General features: G+C 48.4%; 1 protein-coding gene across 4 annotated transcripts; it reads left to right on the plus strand.

The window, feature by feature from the left end:
* Nucleotides 1-5,724: 5,724 nt before the first annotated feature.
* E2f8 (E2F transcription factor 8) lies at nucleotides 5,725-22,011 on the plus strand. Of its 4 annotated transcripts, none has more exons than XM_075952885.1 (13): nucleotides 5,725-5,856; nucleotides 7,448-7,576; nucleotides 8,798-9,073; nucleotides 9,424-9,580; nucleotides 11,750-12,064; nucleotides 12,351-12,512; nucleotides 13,942-14,079; nucleotides 15,274-15,477; nucleotides 15,775-15,862; nucleotides 16,489-17,020; nucleotides 20,170-20,302; nucleotides 20,417-20,817; nucleotides 21,202-22,011. In XM_075952885.1, the coding sequence occupies exons 2-13, from the start codon at nucleotides 7,562-7,564 to the stop codon at nucleotides 21,382-21,384; spliced, it is 2,604 nt and encodes an 867-aa protein (XP_075809000.1). In that variant the 5' UTR covers nucleotides 5,725-5,856; nucleotides 7,448-7,561; the 3' UTR covers nucleotides 21,385-22,011. The 4 variants fall into 4 exon arrangements, with proteins under 4 accessions (XP_075809000.1, XP_075808999.1, XP_075808998.1 ...); XM_075952884.1 differs by lacking the exon at nucleotides 5,725-5,856 and adding an exon at nucleotides 6,202-6,420; XM_075952883.1 differs by lacking the exon at nucleotides 5,725-5,856 and adding an exon at nucleotides 6,821-7,167.
* The last annotated feature ends 3,169 nt before the right edge of the window (nucleotides 22,012-25,180 follow it).

Raw genomic sequence — 25,180 nt, forward strand, 5'->3', positions numbered from 1 at the left:
TGCCATTTAAAAAAAAATGTCCTGACACCAGTGGGCATGTCAGACTGCCTCAACCCTGCACAAAGAAGCACGAACAACTGAGGAAAGCTGAGAGAGAGAGGGGCCTCCTCAGGAAAGGGCACAACAATTGGTTGCCTGCCAAATGGTCAGCCCTGAAACATGCATACAAGTAACATTAGATGTACTCATCAGGCTATACTTAGGAATATATAGGTATATAATATAGGTATATACAAATACCAATATGCATGTAGCAACAACTGGTAGAAAAGAGAGCATTAATTTGAAGGACATCAAGGAGTCGCGATATGGGAAGGCTGGGAGAGAAGATATAAAACGATGATCTCAAAAATAAGCCAACAAGAAATGTCATGAACACTCTGAGTCAGTTGTCTAAGGGCCAGAAAGCTGTGCACCTACAAAGAAGGGATGGGCCCCGGTCGTTAGGCTTCAAAGCCTAGTGGGTTCTGGTTTCCAAGGGAGCCTGACACCAGTGCAGAACTGAACAGGGTCCAGAGTTTTGTTTTTTTTTGTTTTTTTTTTTTGGTTTTTCGAGACAGGGTTTCTCTGTGGTTTTGGAGCCTGTCCTGGAACTAGCTCTTGTAGACCAGGCTGGTCTCAAACTCACAGAGATCCACCTGCCTCTGCCTCCCAAGTGCTGGGATTAAAGGTGTGCGCCACCACCGCCTGGCCAGGGTCCAGAGATTTAAGTCATCAGGTCTCCTGATGTCACAGGGAGACAAGCTCAGCTGGAAGGGATCTAAGATCACGTGAATGGTAGCTTTCTGGATGGAACGAGTGAGTTAGGAAGGAGCTTGATCAGATCGCTACGGTCATTTTCTTACCATCAAATGGCAACGAAGACTTCCGTACGGTGGTTCCCCCACGTGCCAGCTTGGCTCCCACACTACCAATGAAGCCCTTTTCACCGAGGAGAGGGCTGGGTTGCAGAGTGATCGGATACTTCCTGATAGAGAGAAGGAGGGTCAGAGCGGGAGCTCTCTGGATTCTAAGCCATTTGGCGAGTAGACACTGACTCAAACTCCCTGGCCAGGTTTGTGCTTCTAGCACTGTCTGTGTTCTGGGAGCAAGGGCGGAAGAAAACTCAGAGGGAGGATCCTGACTAGCATGCAGACGAGCCAGGCAAGTTACAATCACTAACTCTAGTAAGAACACATCCTCTCAGAGTGCTACTCGGGGTCTCTTTCTCACGCAACTCTGGATACTATGTCCTTAAGACAGCGGACAAAACAGGGAGGTGGGGAGGGGACAGAGGATGCAGAGGCAAGTCGACCAGAAGCAACCGTTTCTATCCGGCTACTAGGAAGTTCACTGTGGTGGTTAGAATGTGTGAAAATAAAAACAAGTCCAGATATGCATGTGTGCAGATTCCTTTGGATTAGATCACGTATGACAATATATATATTAGCTTTCTTTGAGCACTTAGCATATGCTAAACACTGTACTGGTTTTCATGCAGGAACTCGCCTATTCCTCACCAGGCCCCGCCAGGGGTACATTCTGATTCCCCTTTTAGTGTATCTGTATGTAAGTGGTGGGGGGGGGGAGTTGCTGAGAAAGTGTTTGCTTAAGCCTACAAAGTTGAAATAACAATATGGGGTTTTAAAAGCAAGGTCTGTTTTACTCCAAATCCTAGGTACTGTTTTGTTTTCTAATCGTGTATATGTGTGGGAGGGAATATGGAGGGGAGGGGGTATTGCCCATGATAGTGCCTGCGTCCTCAGAAGCAGAAGTATTTGATACTCTGAAGTTGGAGCTGCTGGGATTTGAACCTAGATCCTCAAGAGCAGTATGTGCTCTTCACTGCTGAGCCATCACTCCAGACCCACTACCTCAAAGAGAGATGACTAGAAGGTGCTTGCTTTCCAAATGTGAGTCCCCCTAAAGCAGCCATCCACAGTGGGACCCAGGTAGGGCCTGACTAGCACAATCGACTGTAAGCCAGGCCAGCAAACATCATTCTCTCTCAATAAAATCATTTTGGTGCTGGCGGCTGAACCCACATACAGCCTCATGAATGCTAGGCAAGCACTCTTCCCGTGAGTTCTCTCCCAGTCCAGTATTGGTGGGGTGTATACGTCAACTAACATTAAAACGGTGACGGCTGATTCCAAAGACTGAATCTGTAATAGAGTGCAGCCTATTCCAAAAGCACACGGGGAAACCCAGATGCAGTTCATCCCTCGCTGTGGCTGTGAGACCATCGTTTTACTCCAACGCTTTCCACACTGAGAGACGTTTTGAGCTTTCCCTGGCCGTTTTCAGCGGGAATGACCGCGACTGTTCTGTCTACACAAGCTAGGAAGATGCAGCTGTTTATGGTACGACCAAGGTATACGATAAAGAGTAAAACTCAACCACAACAGACCTGAGCATTTTCGGGGCTGATCGTCAAATCAGATCTTCAAATTCATAACTAAAGGGTGTTCAGAAGGGCCTGGGCATGGGTTGCTAAAGCTCTTAGTGACTGCCCAAAACCTCATTTGGGAAAGGCATGAGCATCAGAGCCTGCTCTCCCTCTGCAGCACCCTGCTCTAAGGCCAGAGAACATGCCAATATTCAACAGCCCCATTTATACCAAAGTCAGCAACCACTTCAGGAGGGGTAGGGGCAGAGCCACCTCCAGTGACTCAGAAGCCGCAAGTTTGAAGAACTCAAACAAGCGGTCCATTGGTACAAAACAGTTTCACAAGTCTGGGAGAAGGCCATGAGTCAGTGGAGCTGGCCTTAGTGCTGGGATTCCAGGAGAGCCAGTTCATCCTGAACCTCGCGCTGAACACAACCCCAGGTTCAGAGCAAGAGGCTGACATTCAGACACGCTTTAGTGAATGAGTGAGAAGCATCTGGCTAAGCTGTCTATGAGCGAGCGCGTGCGCCCTCTGTCAATAAGAGGAGGTTGTTATGAGAGCCACTTCTCTCTTTTTATAGAGCGCTCAGTGTGTGTTCACATCTGGACTTGAAGCTGCAGGTAATGAGATAAAGAAAAAGAAAATCCCTCCCTCCTTGGTGGGATAACATTCTAAGGCAGAACCTTAACCAGCCAACACTCACCACGCCCTTTTCGTGGGCCTGGCTCCAGGCTAGATGCTGGGAAGTCCAAGGGAGAACAGAGTCATCTTCCTTGCTCCCTGGGAAGACACAGTGGGGTCAGAGGGAGGAGTCCATGGCAGAAAGGCAAGTACAGGGTTAGGGATTCTCACTCATACAGGATGTGAGGCATCTGCCCGGAGGGGATCCACACAGATGTTCCGCCCCCACAGGCTTTGACAAAAAGCAGCAAGGGCTCCTCAGGGAGGCTACAGGGTCCTGCTTTGGTTTAGACTTTTTTGGTGTGTGTGGTCAATCCCCGCCTCTAATCCCCAGAACCAGGACAGTGCCTGTGGTGTCCTGGAACGGGGAAAACTGTCCTTCCAACCTCCTGATAAGCACAAGCGGACGTGACCTCGGCTCTCTAACAGCTTCAGATTCTCGGCACACTCATACAATGACAGAATTCAGACACCAGCTCTGGAAAGGGGCCCTTAGTATTTTTGATGTTTCCTTTAGGTATTTTAAAAATGTAGGGGCAGAAATTGCTCGATACACAGCAGCAATGGCAGCTGCTGCCACTGAGTCCCTAGCCGCAGATCTGTGCCCAGGCTTCAGGAGCAGCTGCCCAGAGCAAGTCTAACAGGCAGGATTTCAGCCCTTCCTAGGGCAAGTTCTGACCAAGTCCTGGACCACAGCCCCAAGGCCAGAACCAGTGCCAGCTCTCCTAAGTCCCTTGCTCCTGGTCTCTGAAACACCATTTACTCACAGAATAACTATCTTGTTCAAGGGACAAGGGAGGGCCGAGATCTGCTTGTGAACATCTGAAAAGCACCTGGGAGGAGGGGGCTGTGAGAGTCAGAACTTAGGCCTCCATCCTATCCTGGTCATGGAGGAAGGACTTGGCTGCTCCTCCTACACCCTCTGACCGTCCAGAGGGACCTGACTTAGAGATTCCATAGGCTGCCTCTGAATCTCGGTACCTCGGAGGATGCCTCTCACCTCCCCCCCCCCCACCTCTGGTATCTTTTTTTCATAATACCTTATTTATCGTTGAATATGTTACACAACTCTCTCGGTTGTGTAATCCAGAAGGATGGCAGCAAAGTGGAAAAACTGGCCGCACTCAGCGAGATATAGGCTATTACGCAACACGGATGACCAGACACAAAAGCACGAAAATCTTCTTGGATTATATAATCGATAACTAGAAAACATACTTGAAGGGAAAGTAAGAAAAATTACTTCCAGCTTGTCCTCTGACTCTTTCTATTCGAGCAATAAGCATGAAGGCTTTTCGTGGTCCTCTTTCCTTTAGAGCCAGGCCTAGTTTCAAATTGACACACTGGACGTGTGTGCTTGACACTGAAGATTGAACCCTGGGGCCTGGAGCGTGTTAAGTCATCGCTCTGCCGTGAGCTAAATCTCCAGATTCTCGCTTCCTTCTCAAAGTCTCATGACTGACGGGTTCGTCACGACTTCAAGACTTTCCTCATCCTGTTTCATGAGTTTGGTTTAACTGACACGGCAGCCATCATTAAACAAAAATTACATTATCTTGCCTTTTCCTCCTGTGCTGAGGGAGGGCTTGAAATGGCTGGGACCTGGCCCCCAAGTCACTGACTTCTCTGTCCTGAGAATTTTCTGAGATAATGCACTGGGGTATAGGAAGTGACAACAGGGAGACCTGAGTTTTGCTTCTGGCTCTAGATATAAATTGGACATCACTTAACCCTTTTGGGGCTCTAAACACTGACGGTGAGAGGTTTGAGAGGTAACCTGGCAGGCAGTGGCCTCGGTAGAAGCCCACACACTTCTTCTTGGTGATGTGTTTAAACTTCATCTTTGTTCTAAAAAGGTGTAGCTGGGCTCAGTAAGATTTATTTGTCCTGTGAGCCTCCAGCCCTGCCTCCTAAACAGGGCTTTATTTTACATCCACATCCGTGGCTACAGGCAGCCAGCCCGTTCTGCACAGCATCTGAGCTTTCAGGTCCAATCCTGGTCTTGGAGTTACTCTGGTGATCCCTGGCGCCCGCACTTCTGACAGTTACTAGAATTGAACAGAGGTCCGGGCTCGCTACCTAGACCTTGGCCCAGGGTGTATTTCCTGCGCACCTGGATCCCGCAGCGGTGTTACTACATCCCCACCCTAACCACTAAAGAAAAACACGGTATTTTGCTTGGAGTCAGCAATGGATGGCTTTCACTGATGGCTAAGCTCAGTGATGGAATTTAGGCAGAATGGTCCCGAGCTCCTCTGGAGCCTGAAGACACAAAATAAAAAGTGAGAAGAGCCCAAAACACAGTCTTAGATGGAAGCGGGTTAGGCAACTTGCGATTCCGGAGACCCCAGGAGTGATCAGAAAAGGGGAAACGTTGTAAGGCTAAGGCGGGCGCAAAAAGATTCGGGCACGGAAAGGCAGCGCAGGGTCGCCGGGCTTCGGTTTCCACTTCTGCAAAATGAGGATTAAGGACGAGAGGGTCTCCTAACTTTGAAGTTCCCTAAACCTGTACTATACACCAGGCCGAAGCCCGGAGCTCGTAAAGGAAAAGCGGGAAAAGCGAGAGAAGAGCAAAGGAAGGGAAAGGAAGACGCGGGACGCTGGGGACAAGCTTGGCGCGTTTCCCGCGTTACTCCGCCTACTCCCACACCTGCGTGATCAGAGATCCGCCAATGCCCCGCGCCCGTCAACTTCGGACACCGAAGCTCCTTCTTTCTCACACGTTCTGGAAGCCGTAGGGCAGAAGCTGAGCACGGTCTTGCAAAGGGTAGCATGGGAAAGGGCCCCGCTGGGGACCGAAGGGCAGGTGAGCAGACTCCGGGCTGTGCACCGGTTGATATGGCCCCAAGCTGAGGATGGCAGGGAGCCCGCGTGCCCTTGCTAGCTAGACCTGGACGAGCCAAATTTCATCCCCCAACTTCGATCTCGGATAAAGGGTGTTTGCAAAAAGAAAAAAAAAAGGAAAAGTTTTTGAGGACTTTTCCCCAAGTCTGGCTGGAGGCGGGGTCGGAGGGAGGTGCCTACAGCCTGATTCGCCACGACAGCGGTCCAGAGGCGCCGATTGGCGCGCGGGGTCCCGGGCCGGGAGAGCGGGCGTGGGGGGAGGGGAGGCTCCGCGCCCGCGGGAGCGGCTCGCGCCGGGAGCGGGTTAATTTCAAATCGGGGGCTGGACTGCTCCGGGACGGCCACGCTCCCACGGCCCGCCCGCCGCACCCCCCAGTCTCGGCCCCGGTGCCACCCCGGGCACCCACCTCTACGCGGCGGGGCTGAGCGAGTCTCCCTGAGACGCGCGGGCTCCCGGGATCGGTGGAAACACGCAGCCAGGAGCCCGGGCCGCCCGGAGCCGCCAGCCCCGGAGGAGGATTGACAGGTGAGCGGGGAGCTGACTGGCGCGGCGGGGCTGCGGGATCTCAAGCGGGGTAGGGTGAAGGCGGCCGTTTCCCGCCTCCCGCCTCCCGCCCAGCCGGGGCCCGTGGGGAGGAGCCGAGCTCCCGCGCAGAGGGCGGGGGAGGGGCTCGTTCGCGCTCCATCCCCGCGCACTCGGGGGCGGTGCCAGCCACGATCCTGCTTTCCGCGCCAAATTTTTAAATCGAAGGCGGAAGGTCCGGCCCCACCCCGGGGACCTCTAGCCAATCGCAGGCCGGAAGCGGACGTTCTGATTGGCTGGGAGCCGTCGCCCTGGAAACCGTGAGATGCTGTCTGGCGGCCCCCGGGGGCGGTGTAGTTTCGGGGAGGAGGAGCCAGTGCGTGCGCCCGGCGGGAAGCAGGCGACTGCAGGGTACTGTACCTGGCCGGGAGCGCAACCTACTGTGCATCGCAGTGACCTAGGCACCGAGGGAGACCCCTCCATAGCCGCGTATTACTGCTTATATTGAAACAAGTCTAAAAGAAGGGGTCCAAATCCTGAAGCGCTCTGTAAATGCCCCATCGTGCGTTTAGAGCGCAAAGGCTGAATTGGAGGGTTGCTCTCAGGCAATGTCCCCAAGTTTTTTCTTCTGAGCCTGTGCACGTGTGTGTCAGGCGAAAAACTTCAGCATCTCCCCAGATGCAAGCTCGGTGTGTGCCCAATCGGTACCCGGGCTCGTACGCTCCATCCGCAGCCCGGATCAGTACACAGGTGGGTGCTTGCTACAGCTGTCTTTGAACGTGAGAGAGGACTGTCACTGCAGATTGTGTTAACTTGGAGTCTCGTGACAGGAGATGGGTTTGATGGAGGAATTTACTGCTGTCTGTTGGCGCGATCTGCCTAGAGCAGCGGTGTTTCCTCGAGGTGGGGGCAAATATAACCCCGATTTGTCATTTTTCGTTTCTTTGTTTCAGGGGTCCTCCTGTGTCCGTGAATGCATTTTCAGCAGATCTTATTTCTCTCTTTCTGTTCTTTTTTTCTTTCTTTTAAGGATACTAAAAAACCTTAATAGGATCGATTGGACTTCTTGAACCACTGGAATTTGGGAAGGAGTTTAAGATTTTTCGTTTTTAAAGACACACTAAATGTATGAGAAATTGACAAAATGGAGAACCAAAAGGTATATTTAAAGTTAAGTCTACACCGTTGCTGTATTTTCCTGAGTAACAGCTAAAGTTTTTCCTTTAATAGGGCCATTGATGTCCCTTTTTGGTTGACTGTTACAGAAATTCAGAAGGAAATTCTATTTTTGAAGAGGAATAGTAATCTCTCTGTTTCAATAGTTTAGTGTAAGTTTCACATACACAAGGGGAGGTATGTTGTTTTTTTTTTTAATACTTAATGGCAAGTATTTTGTAAAAATTACAAAAGACTTTGACAATGGGATTGTGTGGATTGTTTTGTTTTGTTTTGCTTTTTTTTTTTCAAGTGAACTTATATAAATTTCCCCATCGATTTTTAGATGTTAGTTAAATCCTGTTCCTGGCAGTTTTCACTGAACCTGCCACCCCTGGGTCAGCACCTCCTGAGGGAGAACTGGGCTGAGCAAATTCAGGTGCTAGCCCTATGAGACCTCTCAGCTTGGTGTCCTCTTCTGCTAAGTAGCAATGCCAACTTCAGCAGAAATACACACTGGAAGGTGCTTGATCATAGCCATGTAATACAGGATTGTTAACCCGTGTTCCTAAAGTTACCGAAGAAACAGTGGGTGTCTGTTCTCTGAGCTGTTGTCTCCCAAAGAATTCTTTTTTAAGAATGGTGCCCTCCCCAAAGTGAAAATCCCAGTCCCCACTAGCCTTATGGAATGCTAGCTTACCACTGTGTCTCCCAAGCAGGGACTGGCCCTGAGGCCTTAAATGGCTACTTCCCTTGGCTATTTTCTGTATCTGTGCCTCAAAAGTTGATGTTGAAAGCAGATTTTTTTTTTTCTGGTCAAAAGTCTCGCTGGTAGGCATGAAGCCCTACCTGATAAGTCTAACCATAAGGGCACCCTCAGCTTGGCTACTTGGTTCTCTTCCTGGTCAGCAGGGTGTTAGTGAGCCCCCACTGCACACAGCGAGATGGAGAATGGCTTTGGTCCTGAAGGCCTTTGCTTGACATGAGTAGAGGCTGCCTCTAGGAATTCAGGTCACTTAGATCAGTTCTAGTAAGAAAGGGTGTGAGCTCCAAGCTGTCTTTACAGCTCTCCTATCTGAAAATAAAATTTAAAGACAGAGCCTGTAATTAAAGTTATTTATTGATTTGATTCTTGGATCACGGGGTGAGTCCATTTTAAAGATAGAAAACTCTCTGGTAGGTTCTCTTTTGCGATGAACTCAGCTGTGACTTCCTTCTAAACCAGGAAAACCTCTTTTCTGAGCCACATAAAAGGGGACTGATGAAAAGCCCCTTGCAAGAGTCCTCGAAGGCCAACATAGTATTGGCTGAGATCCAGCCTGACTTGGGTCCTTTAACCACGCCGACCAAGCCCAAGGAAGTTTGCCAAGGAGAGCCATGGACACCCACAGCCAACCTGAAAATGCTTATCAGTGCCGTGAGCCCAGAGATCAGAAGCCGAGATCAGAAGAGGGGCCTGTCTGACAACCGCGGATTACCTGAAGCTAGAGACTGTTTGCATGTAGGTTTGTGAGGAATTTCATGTCAGCTGGGGGCTTGTTGAGGGAAGGGAGGTGAATACAGAGAGTCAAGCAATCAGGAGCCCGTGGAAGGCTGCTGTTGACCTGCTAAGCATGGAAAGAGTTTGTACCCTTGGAGCACAACACTGGAAATCCTGGACCTTATGAGTGGCCTTCATCCCAGGCTTCCTTTTAAGACCATTCTAATTCCACTCCCAACCCTGCGGTGATCCAACCTGTGTGGGGGTGGGGGGTAGGGGGTAAGAAGTGTTAGTCATCGAGCCCAGATGTCCCCAATAAGTCTGTCAAACTTTATTTCAGGATGAGACATTGTTTGTCTTTTCCTCTGTAGGAACACTTATCTGGAGATGAGTTTGAGAAATCTCAGCCAAGTCGAAAAGAGAAAAGCTTGGGGTTGCTGTGCCACAAGTTCCTAGCGCGGTACCCTAGGTACCCCAACCCTGCTGTGAATAATGACATCTGCCTGGATGAGGTGGCCGAGGAGCTCAGTGAGTATGCCAGTCGTCGGCATGGCTAGGAATGACAGCAAGTCCGGGGACTTAACTCACGGCACCACAGATTTCAATGAGGCCATGTGGAAATTAGAAGTCTCACAAAAGGTGATGGAGAGTGGTTTCCGGGTTCAGGTTGTCTCCAGAGCTGTACAGGAAGGAAGTAGAGTTTCATAACTTGCTTTACAAATAGTTGTGACTCTGACCCTCACCTTGGCCTTGGGCCTTGAGGAGCCAGCGTATCCATAGCTACACAGAGGGATGGCTTCTGAGACTCCGCCTCTCAGCCATTTGAGATTGGTGTAGACCTGACTCTAGAGCCAAAAAGGAGTCTGGAAGATACAGGATATCTTTGAAGTCATTAAATATCTTTGTGCGCACGCGCGTACATGCATGCATGCGTGTGTGTGTGTGTGTGTGTGTGTGTGTGTGTGTGTGTGTTTAAGAGAGAGACAGAGAGAGAGTATGGGTGTACATGTTTGTTCTCGTGTGCAAAGGGGTCAGAGGTCAGCTTTGGGTGTCATTCCTCAGGAGCCAGCCACCTTTCCTTCTGGGAATGAGTCTCACTGGGATCGGGGGCTCACCAATTAAATGAAGTTGGCTTTTCCTCTGGGTGCTGGGGTCTGACTCAGGCTAGCGCTTTCCCAATGGAGCCATTTCCCCAGCCTGAATGCATCTTAATCTAAAACTTGAAGAAGTATGCTCAGGATAGTGTTTTAATACGTCGCTATCACCCCATTTAAAAAAAAGAAAAGATGGCCTTTCTAAGCAGGAACATTAATTCATGGTTTAAGACTATGCTGTTTGGGTCCATCTGCTCTTCACATGCGCTCCGTCTGGCTCGCGTGCATGCATGCGTGCGCGTGTGCAGACTCTTTGACTCATCAGAGGAGCTTCTATAGCTCCATGAACAAAAAGGGCAAAATTCCCTTTTCCCTGGAACCTGTCTTCAGTGGAGCAGAGGCTACAGAGCAAAGGACATGGCAGGAACTCACTGTGTGTGACAGACAATTCATGCTACAGAAAAGGAGGAGGATATCTAGAAAATGGTGAAAGGACCAGGTGTGTGGGAGCTGTGCTTTCTGGCCATAAACTAAGGGCTCAGATCAAGCTGATGTCCAGGGCTTGAAAGAGAAGCAGAGGTCTGGGAGGACATCGGGGAGAAGGGCTCCTGGGTGAAGGATCAGCCCAGGGTTGAGCTTTTTATGCTCCTTCTCACCTGGCAGTGGCCACTAGGGGGTGCTCTATCCAGAAAGGATATGTTATTCTGTCCAGTACTGAAGTTGAAATCAACAGTGAAGATAAAGTTTCTGAAACAAGGAGAATCCCATCATGCAGAACACTGAATCCCCTTGTGGATTTAAGAGCCACAGAATTGCTAGTCTTACCATCACTGATGGTAGGCAGAACATGGGCCAAATTAGACCCCAAGAGATAGACCTTTCTGCTTTTTAATGTAGGTTTTTGAGAAATGACATCATGGATTTTATATTTTTTCTGAAACCTCAGCACTTTATAAAGGAGTGTGAAAGTGTGTGTGTGTGTGTGTGTGTGTGTGTGTGTGTGTGTGTGTGGTCTTGAAGACCAGACAGAAAAGAATGCTGAAGTCCTTGTAGCTGGAGTTGCAGGTGGCTGTGAGTCACCCAGTATGGGTGCTGGGAACTGAACTCTGGTCCTCTGGTAGAACACAAGTGCTCTTAACCACTGAGCCATCTCTCCAGCCCCAGGTCTAAGCACTGCGTGCCTGTGATATGATTATGGCAGACAGGTGTGGGTACGAGGAGGGGAATAAAGGAATGGGCTCAGAATTGCAACAGTTAGACTATTTAGAGGCTTGGGCATGCCACTTCCTCTCTATCACTGCAGCAAGGTCTCAACTGTATCCTCACCAGTAAGGTGCTGGTGACAATGGCCACCACACACATTAGAACACAATTGTCCTGAATGATGCAATTTGCACCCCTGGGAAGATGGTGACTAATTTAAACAGGCTCATTTCCCCCGTGAGGGAGCCATGTCTTTCTGGCCTCCCGTAGTGTTTGTTACGTGTATTATATTACTGTGTTGTTCAGATGCACCTGCTGACAGACAGGAAAAGCCTTATTCCACTTCGAACACACAGCGAAAGCCTGATCCTGCTAACGCACCGCCACACGTTCTTTGCAGATGTTGAACGGCGACGGATTTATGACATTGTGAATGTACTAGAGAGCTTGCACATGGTGAGCCGCCTTGCCAAAAACCGGTACACCTGGCACGGCCGACACAATCTCACCAAAACCCTCGGGACTCTGAAGAGCGTCGGGGAGGAGAACAAGTATGCTGAGCAGATCATGATGATCAAGAGGAAAGAATACGAACAAGAGTTTGACTTCCTTAAGAGCTGTGCCCTAGAGGACCACGTGATCAAGTCAAACACTGGCCAGAATGGGCATTCAGACATGTGTTTCGTCGAACTCCCCGGAGTGGAGTTCCGGGCAGGTGAGAGGTGATGTCGCGTGGTGCCTGTGAAAACCGCCATGGAGCCTGCCGCTCTGCAGCTGCTGTCACTTGTTTGGGGGTTGGGTGGGGTTAGGGCTGGGGAGTCGAGGTCTCTGGCCCACCCTGGCCTCACGTCCCTGATCGTCCGTCCTCTCGTCTCCACTTGCCTAGCACTGAGGTTTTGGGCACACGCCACGGCTGTGGGCTGGCTGGTCCAAAGGTGCTATTTTTAAGGCTTGCTGCTTTCCCTTCTTGTTAATTCCCTAATCCCCGTCCTTCTCTGCAGCTTCCGTGAACAGCCGCAAAGACAAGTCCTTACGAGTGATGAGCCAGAAGTTTGTGATGCTGTTCTTGGTGTCCACGCCGCAGATAGTGAGCCTGGAAATCGCTGCCAAGATTTTAATTGGGGAGGACCATGTGGAAGATCTGGATAAAAGCAAGTTTAAAAGTAAGTGTCACAACTACCCAGGAGGTTTGGCATCCATTCATGAACAACAAAGCGTCGTCTTCCCTTTGACCAGGCACTGAGCAGATCTCTGGGTATGTGTCTATGTTCACCCTCCCCCACAGTGGTGGATGCTGCTGCCACTAACTGGCGGAATTCAACAAGACCTTCTTACCGGTCCGACACTATGGTGTCATCTGATACGGTAGCTCTCTCCTCGTTTTACATGGTAAATACTCCCAGGGCTTAAATGAACAATCAGTTGTAAGGTAGGTCCAGCTCCTAGATCTCATCTCTCCACTACTACTGATCATTGATGGCATAAATAATTCCCACTAAATTGTCCCCCGATGGCCCTGCAACACAGATGGCCTGCTGCTTTGAAACAGTTTTAGCCAGATGGCTGCTGTGGATTTAGCTGGTTCCTAACCAGCTCTGTTCCCATGGCTATGCCAGACATTGTAGGGAAAGGTGTGGAGGAAAGAGCCAAGCAGGCAAGAGCGACCTTCCACACTCTCGCCTCCCCTGGAGGACAACCCAGATGTGAACTGCTGGGCAACCAGCTGTATATAAAACATAGCTGCCCTGAGAGGCCAGCATTTGTAGATTTGTGTGGTCCCTGACCTCAAGATGACATGTTCTATAAAGCTGTACCAGTCTGCGGAAGTTCAGTCCAGATATTCCTGGGTTGACAGTACATCTACAAAACAGGATCAAGGAGAGAGTAAGGCAGTAATTCTGACAGTTCTTGGGGAAAGTACAATTTGAGAAAAACGCATCCTGATACTGCCACTTGGTCAATGATTTTCTGAGTCACCAGGTGCCCTTCAGCTCAACACTGCTTATTGGTCAGTCATACCCTTGGAAACTATTCTAGTAACAGTGGAATGTGTCACTTGCTGAATCCTTGGGGACCACAGAAACTTCTAGCAGGGCTGTAAAGAGGGAGAGTCAGTTTGTAACTCTGTACTGTAGACTGAAGTTTCTGCCCCACCAGATCTTACAGCTCTTCAGTCCCAAAGAAACACACAGAGGCCTGTATCAATAATAAATTATTTGGCCTATTAGTTTAGACTTTTTACTAACTAGCACTTACCACTTAAATTAACCCGTAATGTTTGTCTATGTTTAGCCACATGGCTTGACACCCAGGAACGTGACTTTTTATAAAGCAGGGCCATCTCATTGAGTCACTTCCAACTGTCCTTTCCAAATTCAGGACCAGCAGTGACTCCTGAAATACATAAAGCTCATTTTTTTTTTTGGTTTTAATCCAAGCAGTGTTGTTAGAATAACTTGAAAGGAGTCAGGAGGGAGTCCCTGCCCGATGCTGGCAGGATAGCTCTTGAACACATCTGACTTTCTTAGGAGGCAAAATCCTTGTCATCTTTCATTATTCTATTTAATGCTATTCATGCCTTTTTCCCCACAGCAAAAATTAGGAGATTGTATGACATTGCTAATGTTCTGAGTAGCCTGGATCTCATCAAGAAAGTCCACGTCACGGAAGAAAGAGGTCGGAAGCCAGCTTTTAAATGGACAGGCCCAGAAATCAGCCCAAATACTAGTGGTGCGTATGGGGTTTTGTTGTTTTTCTTTCATTGCTTGTGTGTGTTTTTAATCTAGACGGATTCTTTCCCCTCCATCCTGCATGCAGCCCCACCCATGGGAAGACCATCTGTAGATGATTGGAAAAGCAGTTTGCTCATAAAGAAAGTTGGATGCTCTGACATTGGACACTCTCGGGGAGAGGTCCTTTGGTGCAAGAATTTGGAATGGAGGCCCTGGAGCTGTGGTGACAGCTGCATAACCCCGGGCCCACGATATTTATTAGAGTGTGTCCTTAGCCAGTGTCTTCTGTGACCGTGCTCTCAAATCCACCACGGAATGCATTTCTTGAGAGGGCCTGCCCAACTGGAGCAGGCAGGAGGGTCTCCGCCTTCCACCCACTCTAACACTCCCCTAAGGGGAAATAAGCAAGATTTTATACATCACCAAAAGAGGAAAACCAACAGTGAATGCACACCAGCATTCCTCTGGTTGTGAGATACGGTCCACTCTCCAGATCCACGATTTTCATATTGAAGGGTTTAACCATAAGTTGGAAATATTTTTTGGTCTGCACCAAATATGTCCAAATGTTTTCTGGTCACTATCTCCTAAACAATGATATGTGACAGCCATGGGCATTCTATTAGGTATTTCAAGTCACCAAGAGATGATTGGAGCGTAGACAGGAGGATGTGTTTCGCTTCTGTGCGTGCATATGCCATTGTGTGCAAGGCACTTGAGCTTCTGCAGCTTTGGGCACGTAAGAGGGATTCTGGAGCAAGTCCTCCTCAGAAGTGGAAGGCCAGCTGTGCGCTGTGGCATCAGAGATGAAGCACCGAAATACTATCTATGAAGTCACTGAAGGAGATCTGATGAGTTTCCAGTGTTTAGAGCAGGTGCACACAGACAAAAACCCTTTGTCCCTGACGTGGTTTTATTTATTTTTACTTTTGTGCATTGGTGTTTTGTCTGCATGTATGTCTGTGTGGGGGCGTCAGTTCCTCAAGAAACAGAGTTCCAAACAGTTAGGAGCTGCCCTGTGGGTGCTGGGAATTGAACCCAGGTCCTCTGGAAGAATAGCCAGCGCTCTTAACCACTGAGCCATCTCTCCAGCCCCTGTCCCTGACATGGTTTTAGAGCTGCATTTTGATTTACTCTGTTAGAAGGAAGCAGGATCAACTGGACTTTAATATACTGGCCTTTTCCCTTTCAGGCTCCAGCCCAGTCATGCCTCTTACCACCTCCTTCTTAGAGGCGGAGCAGTCTGCAAAAGAGAACTGTGCCAAAAACCTCTTTTCTACACGGGGGAAACCCAGCTTCACTCGACACCCATCCCTTATCAAATTGGTAAAAAGTATAGAAAATGATCGGAGAAAGATCAGTTCTGCCCCCAGCAGCCCTGCCAAGAGCAGCAAAGGTATGTTTTCCTGGGAGGTCGGGGCTCTTCACAGAATTACTTTTGATCTGCTTTCTTTTAGCCTATTTCATCCCTCATAAGTCTAACTTATAAATGAATATATATTATATATATAATATATGACATATATTTATATAACTTATAAAGATTAAAAGCAGTTTGTGGGGTTTAGTGTTTAATTGCTGTGCAACTAGGTAGCAGATAGATGCTTTCTGTTCCTCTGACACCTGCGTTTTCTTCCATATGAATACTTAATCTTTAGCTTGGACCATCTTCCCTCTACTTTCTTTTTGCCAGCTGAGAGTTCTCAAAATTCTCCACCTCTCCCAAACAAGATGGCTCAACTCGCTGCTATATGCAAGATGCAGTTGGAAGAGCAGTCAAGGTAGGCTGGCCTCACAGCTAGAAACAGGATGGGCTGCTGTCTCGGTGTGTTGTTAGAACCGATCGCTCTACTCAAGGGTGGGCATCACCTATGGAAACTGGAGAGATAGCCTTTAAAATACCTGCCCTCAGTCATTTAAGAAAACAAAAACACTGCCTCTGTTTTCATAAAAGTATGGCTGTGACCTGGGCAAGAAAGTGGTAGAGTGAAGGGGTTGGGGGATGGTTTGGTGGATAAGGTGCCTACGGCTCCGACGTGAGGACCTGCATCTAGATTCCTATACTCATGTAAAAGGCCAGGTATGGCAGCAACCATTTGTAATCCCAAAGTGAAGGTGTGGCACTGGAGGCTCATTGGCTGGCCACCCTCAGCTCACTTGATAGCAGCACCCATCTTTAATCCCAGTGTGGCGTTATGGCCACGGTAGGATTCCTAGAGCTCATTGGCCGGCTGACCTAACTAATGAACTCCAGGCTCACTGAAATGGTGGAAATCACTGAGGAAGACAGCTCCCGTCAGCCTCTGACCTCTGCGTCCGCGTGTATGCGTGTGCACACAGATGCAGACACAACGCTTCGGAGCCATGCAGTTCCGTGATGTTCCCTATCTATCTCTTTTTCTCCCAGTGAACCCAGGAAGAAAGTGAAAGTAAAGCTAGCGAGATCTGGGCACTACAAACCACTGGCCCCTCTGGACCCCGCAGGGAACACCGAGCTGGAGCTGCCCGCACCCTCCCTCATCCAGCCCCTGGGGGTGGTCCCCCTGATCCCTAGTCCATTGTCATCTGCAGTGCCTGTGATCCTACCTCAGGCCCCTTCGGGCCCATCCTATGCCATCTACTTGCAACCTGCCCAAGCCCAGATGCTGACACCACCCCATGGCCTGAGCCCAACAGTCTGCCCCGCCCACTCCTCTCATGCTACTGGATCCAAAGACCCAACAGATGCCCCCACTGAGAGGACCAGTACAGACGCCACCATGTCCAGCGCCTCCTGCAGACCCGGAAGCCTGCAGCCAGCACCGGAAAGACAGGGTGCAAAGAACCGAAGCAAGGAGACAACTGGAGAGCGAGGCACAAAGAGGGCAGGCTCCTCGGAGGACAGTGGCTCTGTAAAGAAACCCAAGGAGGACCTGAAGGCGCTTGAGAATGTCCCCACGGTGAGTACAGCCTCGATGGTGTCTGAAAGTTTTAGCAATCCCATGGCCGACTCCACAAGAACGGGTGGCTTGTAAGCAAAGAGCAGCCTCTCAGAAGACAAAAAGAGTTGTCCCTTAACGTCCCCGTATCCAAATGAAGGCCCAGACAGCTAATCCTCACGTAGGGATGACGGCAGGGCCATTTTTAAACCTACAGAGGAGGGGCTGACTTGGTCTCTTTTTAAAGCGTCACAGGTGGCCACCCCATACTGGAACACATGCACCTGTCATGAGAGTCATAAATAGTTTAAAAGCAGTTGTCGCCGGAGGCATACAAGGGCTTCCTTTAACTCGTGCCTTCTGAGTCATTCCTCAAGGTTTGCTTGATGTCATGTACCTGGCATCTGTTGCCTGGAAGAGAATCTGCCCACCCCACCCCACCCCACCCCCCTTTTTACTACCTACCCCAAACTTACCACAGTCTTTTCTGCGTACGTGGAAAAGCCAAGCTGATCTTGTCGACGTGTGGGTACAGCGAATACGCATTGGCTTCTAAAGGTGTTGGCCCTCGAGGTGATTTCTTTTCTTAGGTAAGATTAGATTGGGGAAAGAATGAATTGGATGTTTTGCTGGACAGCTAGCCACTCTTCCGGTATCAGACTCGAGGATCTTTTGCCCAGAGGTCTAACTTGATTTGCAGGACAGCGGCGGCGGCGCACGCACGTGAAGCACAGTGTCATTAGCAGATGCACCTAAACCCAGAAGCAGAAGTTAGTCCGTCCTTCCCCCAGCTGTTACTTTAGTTCTCCACCTCTTTTCTTTGTCATGACGTCATTCCCACCACCGCCCCCCCCCTGTCCCCATCCCCTCTCCCCTCGGTCCTCTAGGTTAGAAAAGACTGACCTAGATCAGGTCTAAGCCAGCACCCACCTTTGATGGCAGTTGCTTCTCTGTGCTCACCCGATGACCACGTTACAGTTTTTGTGGGCTTAAGCGAATGTATTACACAAGGATAAGTATAAAGGGCTTTGTGACCCCTCTAGGGCCCCGTATCGGCCGAATGGCGTTATCTGGCACTGGGCTTGTTAAGGCAGCTGGAGTCTGTGTAATCTTCCCTGAGGATGGCCTCGTGGGGACCATTCATGTCACTCCACTGTCTCATGGAGTATTCCCTTGCACTTGATGTACATACCGGGGGTAGGGGATCACAAGACCCTGGCTTGACTCAGTTGTTCTGTGAGGGCCACAACGTCTGTGGGCCAGCACGCTTGATTTTTTTTCCAATGGTTTCCTGGTGTTCCCTGGGTACCCCAGATTAGAGGTTTTAGATCTCTCGTGTCCCTAGCTCTCATCTCTGTTGAGTTCATTTTGATTCTCCTTTAGCTTGGACCAAACAGTAGGAAGAAAATGATTCATGTGCAAAGTTCATTCAATAAATATGTTCTGAGAACCCCGGGCACGTAGGGACGGAGAGAAGGCAGTATTCAAATAAATGCAAACGTATCTGATAGTAGCTCATAAGGGCTGAGAAAACAACAGGATAGATGATCAGAAGCTAGGGGCTCAGAAGACTAGACGAGGTGACATTCAAGGGAAGAAACATCAAATTCATTCATCTTGCTAACTTCAAAAAGTGGAATTACTATCGGCTAAAAGAATTGTCGTAGATGTGATTTGTTGAGATTGAGGCATAGTTATTTCAGGGGTAATACAGGCTTTACTAAAGATTTGAGTGAGTCAAGCCAGCAAGGATGGATGACGATTGACATCAGCAGACCTATGTACAACGCCCAAACCCAGTGGTTAAGGGCTCTCTATCCCTGCAGCTTTCGAGGCACCAATTCCCAATGTGAACAGTTCCAGGCCCCTGAGAAACAGTTTAAATCTCTCAGCTCTACAGATTCTGAGTTCCCTGGTTCTCCAGGAGACCGATCAAGAGCTAGGGATCAAAGTGTGGGCTGTTGTTTTGACAACAGAGAGAAAAAAAGTCTGAAGAAGGATGAAAGGAGGCCCCTGCTTCTAAGAGCTGCTTTAGATTCTCCAGTCAGTCAGCACCAGGAGGGGAAAGCTGACTTGTGTGTGTGGGGGGGGGGTATCCACACACTCTCTGTGTTTGGAAAAGCTCAGCGACCTAATAGGGTGGGAGCTACGTCACTCCGTCACCCCAACCGCAGTGGGAGCTTGTGCCTTTTGGCATCTGGGTCTCTAATAGGACCAGTTGGCGCTCTTTTCTGCCTGCTGGTTTGCTTTGCGTGTGAGCAGGCTGCTAGGTTTCGTCAGAATAAAAGTACAAGGAAACTGTCTGCCAGTGCAGTTCCTTAGTTCTAAATCAGGAGTCAGAAAACCCAGAGGGCCATTCGCTAGGCCATAGGGTCTCTGTTGCACCCACTCCACTGTCCCTGTTGAGGTCCGACGGTCCCTGCACAAAGGGTGAGGCACATTCCAATGAAGCCTTCTCAAAAAAAAAAAAAAAAGTTGGGCATGGTTTAGGACTATAGTTCAGCCACTCCTTTCGCTAAATCAGTATTGCTAGAGACTTTTTTTTGTATATTAGTCCTCCTCAATGGCCTACTAAAAATTTAGTTGCCTAATGGACTGGAAAGGCTACACGCAGTGTTCCCCATTGGGTTACTAACAGGCATCCATCAGTTTCAGAGTCCCTCAGTAAAGACATTTTGCGTTAAGTTTTTCCAAAGCCTGTTTGGGCTGTGATTCAGTATTTCCTGTTTAAATCTAGAAACAGTGTCCCTCGGAATACTCTCAGGGGAATACCAAGTCTTCAGAATTAAAGATCAATCCAGGAGTGACCCAGCAGGGTCATATGCGGCGTTTGTCACTGTTAAACTTGGCTCCGGCAGGGATATTTGATTACAGGAGTTGGGATGCCAGTGGAAAGATGATGTACTGGCTGAGCCTACCCTTAAGTAGCCTCAAGTGGTATCTTCTGAGTTGAAAATGGTGGTACCCAAGGGTCGTCCCAGCCCTGGGGAGACTGAAGCAGGAGGACCCAGGGTTCAAGGCCAGCCCGGGCTATCTGGGTGGCTAGACTGACTGATGGCCTAAACTGCTCTAGAAAAGCAGCCAAGAGATGGTTCCGGAAGGGGACTGTACCTGACCCTGTTCTTCTTTTGGTACGTGTGTGAAATCAATTCTTTCTCCTTATTTTGTAGACCCTGTTCCCATCAGGGTACCTAATCCCTCTCACCCAGTGCCAGTCCCTGGGGGCAGAATCCGTGCTGTCTAGCACAGAAAACTCAGGTACACTTTCCCCAAACCACAGGATCTACGGCTCCCCGATTGCAGGTGAGTATATGCCAGATGCCATTCAGACCTGAGCTGGCCTGCAGTCCCCTTATCATCTTCCTGAACAAGTAAATGTCTGTTCTTAAGACTTAGCCCTTCTCCCCCCTTTTCCAGGTGTTATCCCGGTGGCATCATCTGAACTCACTGCTGTGAATTTTCCCCCTTTTCATGTGACACCTTTGAAACTTATGGTCTCCCCAACATCTGTGGCAGCCGTACCTGTTGGGAACAGCCCAGCTCTCAACTCAAGCCACCCTGGCCCTGCCCAGAACCCAAGCTCAGCCATTGTCAACTTCACCCTGCAGCACCTGGGACTCATCTCCCCTAGTGTGCAGATGTCTGCCAGCCCCGGGCCTGGAGCTAGCACAGTCCCTGTGTCCCCTCGTGTTGAAGCAGCTAGTGTCATACCAGATAACTTGAGCTTTCGGCAAGGGAGAGCCACCAACCATGACTCGCCAGTGCTGGGCCAGAGCCAACTAAATGGACAATCAGTTGCTGGGGCAGGACCACAACAGGTAAGAGTATTTGCATTTAATTTAAAGATAGGCCTAAAACTTGAAGATGGCCTTGACGTTTTGATCCTCCTGCTTCTGCCTCCCGAGTGCTGGTATTGCCATTTAATTTAATTATTAAATCATCTGTATCAGGAGGCTCGTGTTCCCCTCTTTGGAGAGGGAAGTGTTCTTCCAGCCCCAAGAAGAATGCCCAAGGCACCCATGAGATTTTGTCTCCTCTTAGTGACAATAATTCAAAGGAACTAGGGGCTTTCCATGCGGATATCAGGATGTATTGGTCTCCCAGAATGCCACAGATCTATCATCCAGCCCTGTCTTGAGTCTTCTGGGGAGTGTTAGTCACCGTTAGTCTAACGCCGTTTTTCCTTTGCTCTCTCCAACCAGTCTGTTCCTGTGACACCCAAAGGCTCCCAGTTGGTGGCTGAGAGTTTCTTCCGTACCCCAGGTGGACCAACCAAGCCTACCAGCTCACCCTACATGGATTTTGATGGTGCTAACAAAACCTCTTTTGGAACCCTCTTTGTCCCACAGCGTAAACTGGAAGTCTCAACTGAGGATGTCCACTGATTGACCAGAGACGGTGGTTTAATTTAATTTCCTAAAGAGCTATTTAATGAGATGATATACAATGATATACACATACGGATTGAGAGAATACCACCTTTGAAAATACTGTAAATACTTTGGGGGTTTTTACTCAATATCACCACAATATTTGTCATGCTTATGCATGTGTGTGCATGTATATATATTATATATGTATATGTATATATATATATATATATACACACACACATTTGTAGAAGGCCAAATTCAGCCTTCTGTACTATAAAGTAAAATGGTGACCTAAGGTACATTAACTTCTAGGGCAGAAATACTCATTTTTTTTTTCACCTGTGCCTGTATTATTATGCAATTTACACTTTACTACCCTTTCAGTAAATGTTCGGCTTACCTAACACAGCTCCTGCTCAGACTTTTTGCACAAAGGAAATGCTGTGTGACGTATAATGTATTTTTACCTAGGGAGGAGATGGCTTTATTATTATTTTTTTTTTTTTGTAATTTCTTTAATCCTTTGCTGTTGCAGTCTGTCTTTTTGTAGAGTTTACAACCCTCCTCAATCAAGTCTGGAAAAAATTATTTATAAAATGTATTTTTAATCATAAGTTGTTAAAATTAAAAGTCTTCTAAAACGTAGTGAATGTTTTCACTGGGCCTCTTAGGGTACTCGCTGTTGGGCACTTGCCTGATCTCAGGGACAGTTTCTTGGGAAAGGCTTCCTCGGATACTTGGAGTTCATAGGAAGTGTCCACATTCTCCCAGCTCCCCACCCCCTCCCCATGGTCCTGAGCCTTGCTAGAATAGTGACAACGTGATGTGGAGAGGCCAGAGGAGCGGATGGAAGGCAGGAGAAGCTTCGGCAACCCTGGCTCTGCCCAGCACCCATCCCAGGCCTACTCTCCACTGTCCTACGCCTTCTCTGTGATCCAGCTCCAGAGAAGAAACAGCAGTAAGGATTCTACTTCCCTCTAGGTAGGGAACCACCATGCACCGCACCCGCAGTGAGCTCCAGGAAAAGGACTGAGCTAGGGTGTGTCCAGCGTGCATCTTCCTGAGCCATTAGGGGAGAAGCTGCATGCTGAGAAGTTAAGGGCCTCCTCTGGCCTGGATCTTCCCAGAACATCGTATCTTCTTCCTATGTGCTGATGTCTACATATCTGCCAGAGGGAACTCTAGTGCATGGAAATGCCTTATGGATTTATATCTTCCCCAAGTATGAACTCAGGTTCTTTAAAAGCAGGGGCCATTTTTGACAGCATCGTTTGCTCTGCATTTGTTTCCAAAAGGTTTGCAGCTAGATAAACAGAAGTTTATCTAGGACGCTTGAGTTGCATGTTATGAGCGAGGACCACAAGGCCACTGAGACAGAATAAGGCAACAAATCCGAGGGAACTGTGAGGACTCAACCTTCCCGTCCAACAGCGGGTGAAGCCATCCAGCTGTGGGAGGCTCTGAGCTGCTGTGGACATTCAAGGTCACCCCCTGGGAACACACATTCTCTTTGTGTGGCTAAGCACAGGCAAGACGGCAGATTCCCAGGCTTTCTTCTTCTTTGCTTTGGGTCTGGGGAGTCTGTAACCATATGCTGAAGCTCACTGACTCTCCCTCCTGTGCCTTGTGGACTAATGGTCCTTCCAAAGGCAGCCTTTGTTTCCTTACAGCACCTTTCCCTCTGTGCTTCTTAGAGCTCCATCCCTCCAGTCACACAGCCTGCCCACTCTTCCTTGCTGTCTATGTGAGTCAAATTATTTAATTATTCCACGTGAGTCAAATTATTTAACATTCCTAGTCTGATCACTCCAAACACTTGCTGTATTCCTGCTGGGGTCTGATGCTTGCTTGCTCTGTCTCTTCAAATCTGTTTTTCCTATGAATATAATATTCCTTGCTTTTTTTTTCATTTTTTACAAGCCTAATTTGATGTATTCTTGCAAAATTATTACATTCTGATTTCCATGGGAGTTTCTACTCATGCTTTTGTTGTTTTTGTTTGTTTTTTGTTTTGTTTTGTTTTCGCTTGGCTAAATTGTGGTGTTGTTTTAATCTACCTGCCTCTTTCCCCCATTTGGGGGTAGACCATTTCCTGTGATCTCAGTGTTCAGGGGAATGGAAAGCGAGATGTTTAATTCAAGTTGCCCAGCTTTTTATATGAGGTTAAGATGGAGTGCTGATTTCCAGGTTTCTTAACTGTCAGGGTAGAAGACCAACAGCCACGCACTATGACTATGGAGGATTCACACGATCTCAGCTACTGAGCAGTAAGGAGCAGCTTACTGGAGATGAGCCGACAACGTGGGTCAATCTCCAATGCACTACCTTCCGTGGAAGAAATCTGACCCAAAAGGCCAGGCTGTTGCATAATTTGATTTATATGACAATCTGCAAAGGTCAAACGTTTGGGATGGAAAACAGATTAGTGGTTACAAGTGATTGGGAACTAAAGGGAATATGGCTCTAAAGGAAAGCCCTGGACAATCTGGGGCTGTATTAGTTGGGGTTCTTTAGAGGAACAGAACTGATAGAGTAAGTGTACATATTTAAGGAGAGTTTATTAGATTAGCTTAATGGTCTGGGCTGTCCAACAATGGCTGCCTCACTCTAGAGACCAAGAGTCCAGTAGTTTCTCAGTCCACAGTGCTGGCTGCCTCGGCACTCTCAATCTGGTGCTGAAGGCTTGGAGGTTTCTTGGAGAGCTACCGTCTTTACTATAATATAATGTTATAATGATATCAGTAAAGGAACGTGACTTTGGTGGTCAGCAGGATGGAGGAAGGTGACAGAAAGAGTGAAGAAGACAAGCAGGCAAAAAGCAAAGTTGTCTGGTCCCATCTCCCTTTTATCTGGCAGAAGGGACCACTCATATTTAGGGTAGGTCTTCTCGCTTCAAATAATCTGATCTAGAAAATTCTTCATAGCTGTTTCTGGCGGCTTGTGTTGTAGCTGATTCAAGATGTAGTAAAGTCGACAAAGTGCATTGTTACCGCAGGGAGTCGTTTGAGTCTAGGCATCCATTTGAACCCATCAAACAATACATCAAAAAGCATATGCAGCTAGGAATATTTTTTTTATATTTATTTATTTATTATGTATACAATATCCTGTCCGTGTGTATGCCTGCAGGCCAGAAGAGGGCACCAGACCTCATTACAGATGGTTGTGAGCCACCATGTGGTTGCTGGGAATTGAACTCAGGACCTTTGGAAGAGCAGGTAGTGCTCTTAACCTCTGAGCCATCTCTCCAGCTCCTAGGAATATTTTTTAAACTGCTGTTTCACACTCTATCTGGGTTGTTGCCAGACCTTACCCGAAGATAAAGAATTCACTGCTTTTGAAGATCATTGATTCCCCTACAGTAGGTCTTCCTTCTAAATCACATGGATGGAAGTGGGTTACAGGTCCCAAGCTGTCCTCTGCCTCAGGCAGATGGGAGCCACAGCACTGCTCTCCCAGAGTGGGCTGTAAGACAGGCTCCCTCTTCTATCACTGTTACAGACTGGAAAGTGAACCATTACCCTGTAGAATAACTTAATTTTTTCTTTTACGTTGAAATAAAATCAGGTTGTCTGCTACTCTACACTTAGCGGTTTCAGGCTTTGTTCTTTCTTTTTTTTTTCTTTTTCTCTTTTTTTTTTTCCAAGACAGGTTTCTCTGTATAGTCCTGGCTGTCCTGGAACTTGCTCTGTACACCAGGCTGCGTGTTGGGATTAAAGGCATGTGCCACCACTGCCTGCCCATTTCTTCTCTCTCTCTCTCTCTCTCTCTCTCTCTCTGCTTATGTACTTTATGTATGAAAGCTTTG

Source organism: Microtus pennsylvanicus, chromosome 18 (genome assembly GCF_037038515.1).
Source record: "Microtus pennsylvanicus isolate mMicPen1 chromosome 18, mMicPen1.hap1, whole genome shotgun sequence".
NCBI lineage: Eukaryota > Metazoa > Chordata > Mammalia > Rodentia > Cricetidae > Microtus > Microtus pennsylvanicus.

What these genes read in the sequence shown, in the direction of transcription:
- E2f8 (XM_075952885.1), top strand. An exon ending in CGGAGTGGAGTTCCGGGCAG is followed by an intron (nt 12,065 to 12,350) that starts GTGAGAGGTGAT and finishes CCTTCTCTGCAG; the next exon opens with CTTCCGTGAACAGCCGCAAA. An exon ending in CTACGGCTCCCCGATTGCAG is followed by an intron (nt 20,303 to 20,416) that starts GTGAGTATATGC and finishes CCCCTTTTCCAG; the next exon opens with GTGTTATCCCGGTGGCATCA.